Source organism: Stenella coeruleoalba (genome assembly GCF_951394435.1).
Source record: "Stenella coeruleoalba genome assembly, chromosome: 2".
NCBI lineage: Eukaryota > Metazoa > Chordata > Mammalia > Artiodactyla > Delphinidae > Stenella > Stenella coeruleoalba.
Genome location: NC_137147.1, coordinates 149,232,614 through 149,245,521, shown reverse-complemented (window position 1 = coordinate 149,245,521; position 12,908 = coordinate 149,232,614). Strand labels below are relative to the sequence as shown.

Here is a 12,908-nt window from a genome sequence, read left to right as displayed (position 1 = left end):
ATGGTCACAACAGGTGTCCCTACCCCCTTTCCTCGGAACTGGCTCCAGGGTCAGCCCTAACCTCAGAGGACAATCTGGCTGCCAGATGGCTGCCAAAATTCTTCCCTTGCGTGTCTCAACCTTATGCATTTCAGGCCACACAGTTAACGATGAGGACGAAGTCATACGGAGGAACTGGTATAAAGAGAAAAACAGTATTACCAAGAATGCGAGATTTTAGACACTCTTGTTATCAGGGATGGCGTAAGTCCGCCTGGCGCCTTTGTGAGAATTAAATAAAGGCACCTTCTCTGGGAAGATGGGGCCTGGCATATGTACTACAAGGTAAAGGAACAGAGCTTTGGTAGAAATTAGGGAAAGGTGCTATTCCTCGAGGGTAAAGGCAGGCTCAGCCCACGCCAGGTGTGACTTGGCAAGCAGAGACCAGGCTGGATTTCTACTGGCCGCTCTCCCCACTGCCAGGCCCCCTAGTGCTGGGTACAGCCTGCATAACCATATACAGTGGGCCCGCGATGACAGCTGTCTCTACGAGGCCTAAAGAGTCATTATTCTTTCTCTCTTTCTTTCCTCTTTTAGTATCGTGACCTGAGTAATGGCGAACCCACCATGAAACTCCCTCAGGGTGTTGTCTATGGTGTGGTACGAAGATCAGATCAAAACCAGCAGAAAGAAATGGTGGTGTATGGGTGGACCACCAATCAGTTGAAAGAAGAGATGAACTACATCAAAGACGTGAGTTGTTTAAGGATTTTTTTTTTCTGGTTTATACACTTCTTGTAGCATGTAAGAGGGTGGATATGAATGTAATAAGGCATTTTGAAACAATTCTAAGTGTTATCATTGTGGATGGAAATGTGGCCACAGATCTTCATGGTAATAGGAAAAGCGCAGATGTAACTCTGCAGTGAGGTATAGAGTGAATTTCTAGATGTTACTAAGTAGGGATACTCAGGAGACCAAGTGGCTTCTTTCTTCCATGTATGATAAGTAGGCTCTTAAGTAGTTTTGCTTATTACATTGAACACTCCTAATGTACGAGTTTGGACAACTGTATTAATTTGGATGCTTTTTGCTGCAAGTAACGGAAAAGCCAACCTGAAAAGGAATTTGTCTCATGTGGGGGTAACTCTAGGGGTAGGTGGGCTCTACGCAGGCCTCTCCAAGCTCCAGTTCTACTTCTCTGAGTTTCCCTGGGTTCTTTTCTCCTTCAGCCTCATGCTCATGGCAACATCTAAAAATATGATGGTGTCTGGAGGAGGAAAAGAGGACAGTCATCTCTGGTTACTTTATAGAGACCCTCCATTAGACTTCCCCTTGTTTCTCATTGGCCAGGACCCAGGTCACATGCCCGTTCCCAAATCCATCACTGGCAAGGGGAATAGGATGACTATTGCTGGTTCAGACCAGTCAGTTAGGTTGAAATGGATGGTGGGAAGTCAACCATGATAGACATTGTCCAACCCAGGTCAATTAATTACAATTTTTTTGTAATTAATATTAATTTTTTTTTTTTTTTTTTCGCCATGCTGCACGGCTTGCAGGATCTTAGTTCCCTGACCAGGGACTGAATATTATGTTTCTTTTAAACTATATGGTCTATTGAGAAATTTTGGAAAATGTAAATATGTATGAAGAAGAAAAGAAAATCACCCGTAATTCTACGATTCAGCCAGAACAGTTGTTAACATTTTGGAGCATTTCCTTGTAATTTTTTCATTTCTTTTTTATCTATCTATCTATATCTATCGACTTACCTACCTGTCCCTCCATCCATCCATCCATCCATCCATCCATCCATCATTTCCATTCCTTTTTGGTCCACCCTGTGTCTCCCTAGATTGACCAGTGCCTTTGTGACCCAAACCAGAGTGATTAGATAGAGAGGCAATGAGCTGCACCAAAACACTGGCCTGTAGACTAGAAAGTGAGAAGCAGGGGCAGCGTGGGCAATAGAGTCCCCATGGATCTTGGTTCAAGGTCTGGCTCTTTGGCCCAGACAAACTTCTGCCCTGTCTGGGCTTCAGTTTTCTCATGTATAGATTGTGAGGTCTGGGAAGGGACCCTTAAGGTCAAAATGAGTTCTTCGTGCCTCATTTTATTTGGTTGTGTTTGCGAATAAGACACAAAACACATGTTGTCGGCTTTTGTTTGAGTTTTTGAGAAGAACATCTCTTATCAAATATCAAAAATAATAAATGTGCATTTCTTAATGTGTCTCTAAAGATTTGGATACTTGTGTAATTTTAAGGAATAAAAGAGACAATACATGCTTAGCAGAGAAAATGAAGGAAAGGAGCCATAGTCATACACAAACACGCAGAAGATGTGTGACGACCACCAGCCTCAGAGCCCCAGTCATCCAACCCCCAGAGATCAGTTTTAACCATTCACAGTATCCCATTCCTCATCTTCCCAGGTGGGAACAGCTTGCACCTTCCTAGTTTCCTGTATTTTCCTCACTGAAATGCCCCAAATAACACGGCACCACTTCAGAGGTAAACCTCCTAAGCAGATTGGAGAGTTGCAAATTGCCCAAGACGAGATAGTAGGTTCAGGCTGTCAGGTGCCCAGGTCACAGGGGAGTCACTGACCTGAATTTCCCAACCGCCACTGTGATCTGCAACTTAAAATTAATTTCTGGGTAAACACCTTCTATAGCTGGTTTCAGACCTGTCACTCGCTCCTCATTCCTGAGTGTATTTATGGGTTTGTGTGCCCTCCCTTGCTTGTGGATGACTCTGGCTTAGTTGGCTTCCTGCAGTATTTGCCAGTGGGAGCAACACCCAGCTCCACCCACTTCCCAATGGTGAGCAGCCCAAGAGCTAACTCAGGGCCGCAGATGAGAGCCATTCTGCCTGCCCAGAATGAAAAGTTGCGCTTTTGGCTCATTTCCCCAAAGTGTTTGTAGTCAATGACAAGAAAGCAGTCTTTCTTACTAGAATTCATCTGGGGAGGGCGTGGTGTCTTGACTTGCCCTCTCTTTCCTGCCCTGGAATCTCCACCAGTATCCAGTCACTCCTAATAAACATGCAGTCAGTTTAAAACAACGTGCTAGTTGTGCAAGTACAGCTTCAAAATTAGGTCCGCTCGTGCTGTGCCCTACACGCCCGTCAAACCAAACTGCTGCCTTTGAGCCTTTCCTGTGATAGAAGTTCCAGAGCATTCTGGAGAGGGCTCCTTGAGGCTTCCTGTTCTATTCGAAGATCCCTGAGTTCTTCATCCTCCTAGGGGCACCAGAAGAAGGGGGAAGACAGAGACTATTTGTTAGGTTTTTTGTTTTTATTGAAAATGTATTTAAGGCCCCGTTACTCCTCTGGAAGAGTGGTACTGTAGAGAAATTGAAAGAGTTTGTATAAACAGGTATTTGGGGGATCAACTGACTTTTCTTATATTTAGTGCCTTGTGTATCGTTGGTGATTACTGAGGAACTGAATTTCACATTTACGGGCTCTCTAAGCTCATACTTTCCTGACTCATATTCCAAACATTTATTTGTTCTTTGGCAGTCAGGGCAGAGATAGGGAAAATTAGAGGTGGCTTTTGCTTTTTGGTTTTTTGGTCCTCCTAGCCATGTGTTTAGAAAGTCAACTTGTTCAACATTTTCTACTTGTAAAAACGTGATAGGAAAAGGGGAAAATCTGGCCTGAATATGGTTTTTAGGGTGGTAGGTGAATTTCAGTAAACGAATCTTTCTTTAGAGCATGTTATTTGTATAATTAATAGTTATCAATAATTATATATAATCACAATATGCATTTATTATTATTATTATAGCTTGATCTCTAACTAGCATCTTTGTGGGCTGCAGGTAAGAGCCACTTTGGAAAATGTAAGGAAGCGAATGTATGGAGACTACGATGAAATGAGACAGAAGATTCGACAGCTCACCCAGGAACTGTCAGTAAGTAAAATGTGGAGGGATGCTAGAGCTTAGAACTCCCTCTCACTTGCTAGTGCCTGAAGATATTTGAGTTTATGATGTTCCTTATGAAGGAGTCATATTTTAAATGAACCGAGGGAATTTTATCACAGAATTAAGTTTATTATTTACAGGAAAATTTTTGTGGCGAGAGTAATCTTTACATTCAAAGCATTCCCTCCAAAATCAGGAATAAGATGAGGAAGCCAGCTACCACTGCTATTATTTAACATTGTACTGGAGACCCTAGCCAATGGAATTAAACCAGAGAAATAAATTAAACATGAGAGAAATAAATAAACAGTTTATAGAGGTTTAAAAACTGGACAGGTAGATGTAAAACTATCACTGTTTACAAACTGTATGGTAATATACCCAGAAAGCTGAAGTGAACCAATAAAAAAACTACTATAAACAATAAAAGAATTCTGTAAGGCAGCAGGGTAAAAGATTAATGGACACATGTTAGGTTTCAATATACAAAAAACAACCAGTTAGAGGAAATAACAACAACAAAAACTACCAGGTGTCTGGAAGTAGACTTTAGCAAGTAGAAAGATGTGCCACGTACTTAGAAAGGAAGATTCAACATCATAAGATGTTAATACCATTCAAGTTAATATACAAATTTAATATAGCCCAATAAAAATACCAACAGATTTTTATGTTGCTTTTTACAACTGGACTAGGTGGTTCCATGGTATACAGAAAATAAATATGAAGAGTTGAAATTCTGGGGAAAAAAAGGCCATGAAGGAGACTATCCCTCTTAATATTACAAGAAATTGAGAAAGCCTCAGTGATTAAAACAGTATATAGTACTGGTACATAAATGAATAGACATCAATGAGAAAAAGCCCAGAAATGTACCCGAATATATGATAAATGTGGCATCTGAAATGAAGGGAGGAAAATGGACCAGTCAGTATATGCTTATACCTGGATAGACTTATACCTGGGTAAATTCTGAATAGATCAAAGATGCTAAAAAGTGAAACTTGCAAGTGCCAGAAGAAAATATGTGTGAATTCTTTTATACTCTTGGGGTGGGGAAGGCAGTTTCTTGCTATGACATGCAGTCCCAAAATCACAAAAGGAAAAGTTGATAATTTTGACTGCATTAAACTGACGACTAGTGCTGACAAAAACACGAAAGTCAAATGACAAGCTGGGAAAAATGATTTGCCTTCATATTATAGATAATAGGCTAATATCCTGAGTATTTAAAGAGCGCCCATGAATCAAGAGGAAAAAGGCCACAACTCATAAAAATAGGCGAAATATTTGTACAGATAGTTTATAGTAAAGGAAAGATGAAGAGCTCTTTAATGTATGACGAGATGCTTGGCCTCATTCTCAATAAGAGAAATTCAGATTAAAATGGTCCTGAGATGCTATTTTCACCTAACAGACTGGCAAAACTGCAAAAGCGGGACAAGATGCTGTATTAGCCGTGCTGTGGAGGAACAGGAAGATTGCTGCTTAGAATGTCGTTTGCATTACTCTTAGGGAGGACAATTTGCAGTATCTACCCAAATTACAAATGCCTACATCCTTTGACTCAGCAAGCTTCTTTCTAAGAATTTATTCTGTGGATCAAATCTCACATATGTGAGATGACGTATATATGAACTTAGTTGTTAAGCATTGCTTGTTATAGTAAAAAGATTGGAAGCCTACACGTCCATTAAGAAGGAGAAAGTAAAATAAATTCCATCTCTATAATACAGAGTTGTAAAAAAAAAAAAAAAGAATGAAAAGAATGAATAAGCTCTTCAAAAAGAGATACAGAAAAATTTCAAAGATATAGAGTAAGTGGTAAAAAAAAGCAAGACATCGGAAAATACGAAAATATCATATGTAGTGTGCTACCATTTATGTAAACCAGGAGGGGAAAATAAATATATCTAGACTGTCTTGTGTGTGTACACAAAGTTACTAGAAGGATCATCAAGAAAGTAATTAACAGTGATTCCTTCTTGAGGTGCAGAGTGGGCGAGGTGGTAATTGAGCAAATAGGACAGGAGTGAAGGGGAGATTTATTTTAGTGTATACCTTTTCTACTTTTAAAATGTTTGAACTCTATGAATGTATTACCTACTAAAAATGAAAGAAAAAATAAGCTTCCTCTGGTTTAACCTAGCTAACGCATACGGCAGAAAACATTTTAAAAAATATTTGTGATTCATAACCTTGAAGAAAAAACATTCGTTTTGTGTGACATACTTGCCATAAAAGTTAACATCTGCAGAAAACAGAAACACAGACAGTGGCACAGGAGAGAAAGCCCAGAGACAAACCCACATGCCTGTGGTCAACTAATCTATGACAAAGGAGGCAAGGATATACAATGGAGAGAAGACAGCCTCTTCAATAAGTGGTGCTGGGAAAACTGGACAGCTGCATGTAAAAGAATGAAATTAGAACACTCCCTAACACCATACACAAAAAGAAACTCAAAATGGATTAAAGACCTAAATGTAAGACTGGACGCTATAAAACTCTTAGAAGAAAACATAGGAAGAACACTCTTCGACATAAATCACAGCAAGATCTTTTTTGACCGACCTCCTAGAGAAATGGAAATAAAAACAAAAATAAACAAATGGGACCTAATGAAACTTAAAAGCTTTTGCACAGCAAAGGAAACTCTAAACAAGACAAAAAGACAACCCTCAGAATGAGAGGAAATACTTGCAAACAAATCAACGGACAAAGGATTAATCTCTGAAATATATAAACAGCTCATGAAGCTCAATATTAAAAAAACAAACAACCCAATCAAAAAATGGAACCACCATATGACCCAGTCATCCCACTACTGGGCATATACCCAGAGGAAACCATAATTCAAAAAGACACATGCACCCCAATGTTCATTGCAGCACTATTTACAATAGCCAGGTCATGGAAGCAACCTAAATGCCCATCGACAGACGAATGGATAAAGAAGATGTGGTACATATATACAATGGAATATTACTCAGCCATAAAAAGGAATGAAATTGGGTCATTTGCAGAGACGTGGATGGACCTAGAGACTGTCATACAGAGTGAAGTAAGTCAGAAAGAGAAAAACAAATATTGTATATTAACACATATATGTGGAACCTAGAAAAATGGTACAGATGAACTGGTTTGCAAGGCAGAAATAGAGACACAGATGTAGAGAACAAACGTATGGACACCAGGGGGGGAAAGCGGCAGGGGGGAGGGTGATGGTGTGATGAATTGGGAGATTGGGATTTACGTGTATACACTAATATGTATAAAATAGATAACTAATAAGAACCTACTTATAAAAAACGAATAAATAAAATTCAAAAAAAAAGTTAACATCTTCAGGAAAGAAGCACAGTTGCCACAGTTGTGTATGAGTCTAGTTTATGTCTGGTCTGTGAAATTATCGGCTTAAGTAAGACCTACTGCCTTGATTACAGCGGAGGGGGGTATACAAACATATCCACCTAGCCCATGCTCACTGACATGTAGGAAGAGATTTGTGAAATTCTCACATGTCTATGGAAATTCACTCTGCCATCCACTGACACTAATGACTGTAATTAAAGCCAAAGGATTGGATTTGCAATAGATGCAAAAACAGATCTCTGCCCCTTGCTTTCCATTGCCACCTCCTACACACCCTGTTTTCTCATGCTAGACTGTTCCAGGAGCTCAGTCTCTACCCTCAGTCTCCTCCTCCTCCAGGCCACACCATGGACTGTAGCCAGGTTAAGATGCTAACTTACTGCTGTATGAACACACTGTGAGCAGGAATGTGCCTCCTGGGCCTCAGCTGCTCTCTCTCCCACTCTCAAGGGTGCACCTCTCGCTCTCTCATGCCTGGCTGCTTCCTGTGGCTCCCACAGGCCACACGGGGTCTACCCTTGAGCCTTCCCAGAAACCTTACCCCTGGTTCTGCTGCCTCCCAGCCTTTTTTTTTCTGGCTGCACTGCGAGGCTCACGGGATCTTAGTTCCCCAACCAGGGATTGAACCCGGGCCCTCGGCAGTGAGAGCGCGGAGTCCCAACTACTGGACTGCCAGGGAAGTCCTCTCCCGGCCTTTCTATATCCAGCCCTTCTTTAAGGCCTAGTTTAAGACTGGCCTCTGTTGAGTCTCTCTCAAACGTGTTAAATACACGTCCAACAAAGACAGCACAACAACTGCAGCAGCCACAAAACAACTCTTGAGAACTGGTTGAGCCCAAAGTATATTCCTTCCATGGTGAGTAGAAATAAGCAAGATGGGACTTCCCTGGTGGTGCAGTGGTTGAGAATACGCCTGCCATCGCAGGCGACACGGGTTCGAGCCCTGGTCCGGGAAGATCCCACATGCCGCGGACCAGCTAAGCCTGTGTGCCACAACTACTGAAGCCCGCGTGCCTAGAGCCCGTGCTCTGCAACAAGAGAAGCCACTGCAATGAGACACCCGCGCACCGCAACAAAGAGTGGCCCCCACTCGCCGCAACTAGAGCAAGCCGGCGCGCAGCAACGAAAACCCAACGCAGCCAAAAACAAATAAATAAATTAAAAAAAAAAAAAAGGCAAGATGGCACAAGAAGGTATTCAACTGCATTCTAGGTTCTAAAAGTAGCTGTTACACTTCCTAGCTATTTGCATACAAATCCCTTAACTTCTCTGATCCTGTTTCCTCCCTATGAAAGAGAATGTTCTGGCTGCCGCAAAGTGTTGTGAGGACTAAGTGAAGCCCTGTGGGGGAATGTGTGACTAGTATCCGAAGGAAAAGCAGTCTTGTCTTTCTACTCTCTGGGTCATGCAGCTGATGACTTTTTAATTTAAAGCTGTACTTGAAATATCACTGACCCATATGTGGCTACCATCAGGGGAATGTTCCAGCCTAACTGAAGGTTGTCATGAGTGTGTGTGCATGGGTTGTGTGTAACTGAAGGTTGTCTTGAGTGTGTGTGCATGGGTTTTGCGTAACTGAAGGTTGTCTTGAGTGTGTGTGCATTGGTTGTGCGTAACTGAAGGTTGTCATGGGTGTGTGTGCATTGGTTGTGTGTAGCTGAAGGTTGTCATGAGTGTGTGTGCATGGGTTGTGTGTAGCTGAAGGTTGTCGTGAGTGTGTGCATGGGTTGTGTGTAGCTGAAGGTTGTCATGAGTGTGTGTGCATGGGCTGTGTGTAGCTGAAGGTGTCATGAGTGTGTGTGCACTGGTTGTGTGTAGCTGAAGGTTGTCATGAGTGTGTGCATGGGTTGTGTGTAGCTGAAGGTTGTCATGAGTGTGTGTGCATGGGCTGTGTGTAGCTGAAGGTGTCATGAGTGTGTGTGCACTGGTTGTGTGTAGCTGAAGGTTGTCATGAGTGTGTGCATGGGTTGTGTGTAGCTGAAGGTTGTCATGAGTGTGTGTGCATGGGCTGTGTGTAGCTGAAGGTGTCATGAGTGTGTGTGCACTGGTTGTGTGTAGCTGAAGGTTGTCGTGAGTGTGTGTGCATGGGTTGTGTGTAGCTGAAGGTTGTCCTGAGTGTGTGTGCATGGGCTGTGTGTAGCTGAAGGTGTCATGAGTGTGTGTGCATGGGTTGTGTGTAGCTGAAGGTTGTTATGAGTGTGTGTGCATGGGTTGTGTGTAACTGAAGGTTGTCGTGAGTGTGTGTGCATGGGTTGTATGTAGCTGAAGGTTGTCATGAGTGTGTGTGCATGGGTTGTGTGTAACTGAAGGTTGTCATGAGTGTGTGTGCATGGGCTGTGTGTAGCTGAAGGTTGTCTTGAGTGTGTGTGCATGGGCTGTGTGTAGCTGAAGGTTGTCATGAGTGTGTGTGCATTGGTTGTGCGTAACTGAAGGTTGTCATGAGTGTGTGTGCATTGGTTGTGTGTAGCTGAAGGTTGTCATGAGTGTGTGTGCATGGGCTGTGTGTAGCTGAAGGTTGTCATGAGTGTGTGTGCACTGGTTGTGTATAACTGTCTCCTCAATCTGTCCAGGTTTCACAGGCTCAGCAGGATTATCAGCAGAATTACATCCAAACCCAGTCGTCAGCCCTGGACAGTTTTAATACGATGAACTCGGCTTTGGTGTCGGACTCCATTGGCCTGCAGGTATTCATCCGCTCCCGATTCGCCTGGGTCTCCTCTGTTCCAGTGCAGGAGAGCTTAGCCAAGGGTGGGCCCTGTGTCTTTGTAGAAAAGTAAGTCACAGAATGTCTTCAGCTCATTATTTGCAATCCTCTACACACAGCCACAGTAGAGGCCAGGCCAGGGAGATGGTGAAGGAAGGAAGCCGATGGAAATGCTTCCAAGCTGAGACTCTCAACCTTGGAGTTGCAGTTGTTTTTGCGCTTATTAAAACGGGGGGTTAGATACTGAGTTCAGTGCTAGAGATGTCACTTGTTCCACTAGACACCCAAGTGGTTCTAAGTGTCAGTGCCTAAAACAGCACATCAGCCCACTCCCTTAAGCCCCAGTGTTACGAGAAGTTCCACCAACCACAGGAAATTCAGACTTAAGCAAAGGAAATCTGTGTTCATTCATGACAAGTAACTCCCAGAGGCTGTTAGGTACTTTTTCCTAATTTAGAAATTATTACTGTTACTATTGTTTGGCCGCGAGGCATGTGGGATCTTAGTTCCCCAGTCAGGGATCGAACCTGCACCCCCTGCGTTGGAAGCACGGAGTCTTAACCACTGGACCGCCAGGGAAGTCCCTAGAAATTATTTTGCTTTGAAAGAAATCATGTGCCTTCCAAAGAATATCTTGTAGTACCAGGCAGGGAAGCCAAAAGAGTCAGGATCCCACATTTGTGCAAATGTGTGTGGTCACCACACGTCAAGGGGGTTTTTCTCTTGATTAGTTTCATTTGCTAGGAGTTAACCCCTCATATGCTGCCCATTTTTAATCTTCCGACTGACCCCCGCCCCCTATCGCGTAACATGGAAATTAACTTGAAAATGTTCAGAGTAAAGCATTATATTCACCAGAAGCAGCTTCCCTTAGCTTTAGTTTCCAAACGTGCAAATAATAATGTCTGTCCCCTTCCAACTTTATTTGACTCTTATCTCTTTACCTTCCTCTTGAAAGTTCACACAAGCTATTTCACATCCTTTCTGGTTCTCTATAAATAATTCGCTAGATAAGCAAACAAATTTTCATGTTGGGATTATCCACTTCCCTTAGGATCTAGTATTCTCTACTAACAGCTGTTCGGGCAGTAGTGCCAACAGCAAAGCTAGGCCACGGTCACGCAGTGGGCCTGGGTGGGCCCCGTGTTTGGATTTGTCTGGGAGGCCCATTTCTGGTGGGGCCTCTGAGTCCCACCCTTTTCCTGGCTCTCCCATAGTACCTGGCAGCTTTCCCCTGGCCTCAGGCCAAGCCCTACTTTGGGTCTGGTTTATTCAGGAGCCTTTATTTTCCCTTCCTCCTGCTATCAAGGGGGCTCACCCAGGCTCCCTTTCCTTCCCTCTCAGACATCTCACTACCGTCCAACCAGGAAATGCTGTATCTCACCTGAGTTCAGATCTGGTTGGTATCTGGGTTTTCTTCCCCATCATACTTCTGATTTGCCTCCCCACTGTTGATTAAAAAAAAAAACCCATACAACCCAAAAGTTCAGAGTTCTGTTTTATTCGGGGACCTTACTGAGTTCTATAGCCTGGGAATCAGCCTCTCGGACAGCTCTGATGAACTGCTCCAAAGGGGTGAGGGAGGAACCAGGATAGATAGGAGTTTCGCTTAAAAGAAATGTAGCCAAACATCAGAAGATGACTGTTAATCACAAAAAAACCAGACATCTTCAGTTAATGCTTTTAGTGCTTTTCTATGTATAAGAAGATGTAAGAGTCTGGGCTCATTGAAGTTATTTCTTTGGTTTGCATCTGGACTATCTAGGGCTAGTATCCTGCTTTTTTCCATCTTGAATCCCCCTCAGGGCACACTGTCGTGGGGGCTGCGGTGGCTGATGACTTGATGGTGGGCAACAGTCATTGTTGACTGGAATGGCAGGCACCATTTTTGTCCACACCACTGACACGCCAGGCATTTACTTCAGAGGTCAACTGTTAGAACAGGGTCCCCCCTAACCCAGGGACCCTGACTAATTTCTAGTTACAGTCTAGTCTCTTATTTCAGGGTAGACAGAGGAGCCTTATAATGAAAAGATTAAAAACTGTTGTTTAAAAAAAACAAAAGAAGAGGGGGGTGGAGGCTGGGGAAGAGGGAGGAGCAGAGGAAAGAAACACATCATCTCATGGCCAGGAAACTCAGCTGAGTCTGAAAACAGTTGCCTTCTTATTTCTTCCATTGTCTAGTCTACCCCATTTTCATTATTACTGACGAGACCAGATCCTTGGTTTGATTTTATAGAATGTCAAAGCTGGAAGGCACTATTGAGATGATCTCCAACCCCCTCGTTTTATGGATAAACAAACGGAGGCCAACAGAAATGACTTGAACAAAGTGTGTAGCTAGTCCAGGGCTACAGCCCTGGTCTCTTGGTCCAGATATAGGTTCTGAGCACAAGACCGGTCTCTGTAAAGCCAGTGGGACTTGGAGAGAGGGTTGTTGGCCAGATGGTTTCTAAGGCTCCTTGCGTCTCCAATGCTCTGTGATTCCAGCTTTCAAGAGGCTTCTGTATTTTCTTTAATATCTATTTACCACCATTGACAATCCTTTCTACTGATTTGAATAGGTTTAGGTATGAGGCTTATTCTCCAAAGTGGAGGCTAAGGGGTGGAGGAGCTTCAGAGCCTGGTCATCTACAAAGAGGACACAGGTATTAGGATGTGTGTTCAACACCAGAGTTTCCAGATCTTCTAATATAAAGTTGTAGGTGACTTCAGGAGGTGGTAGAAGGTGCCCATAAACCTGTGTCCGTTGGTAGAAATTCTGGGGTTGTGGAAGCCATTTCTCTGTCAGGAGAGTTAAGCAAGTGACCTGAAGCATGAAACAGCAACGATATTAATTTAAGCATTCCTGCTCCAGTGGGCAGCCTGGAGCAATAAGCAACAGGCTTCTGACACTTGGCAGGCACTTGTGGGAGT

At 43.1% G+C, this 12,908-nt stretch overlaps 1 protein-coding gene across 3 annotated transcripts in view; it reads left to right on the top strand.

Moving 5' to 3' along the window:
• MYZAP (myocardial zonula adherens protein) overlaps positions 1–12,908 on the top strand; it is a 117,563-nt gene that overhangs the window by 40,102 nt on the left and 64,553 nt on the right. For all 3 annotated transcript variants that reach the window (XM_079913272.1, XM_079913271.1, XM_079913273.1), the window contains 3 exons: positions 577–732; positions 3,809–3,901; positions 9,859–9,972. In XM_079913272.1, the coding sequence (XP_079769398.1) occupies positions 607–732; positions 3,809–3,901; positions 9,859–9,972 (333 nt within the window). In that variant the 5' untranslated portion in view covers positions 577–606. The remainder of the gene's footprint in view (positions 1–576; positions 733–3,808; positions 3,902–9,858; positions 9,973–12,908) is intronic.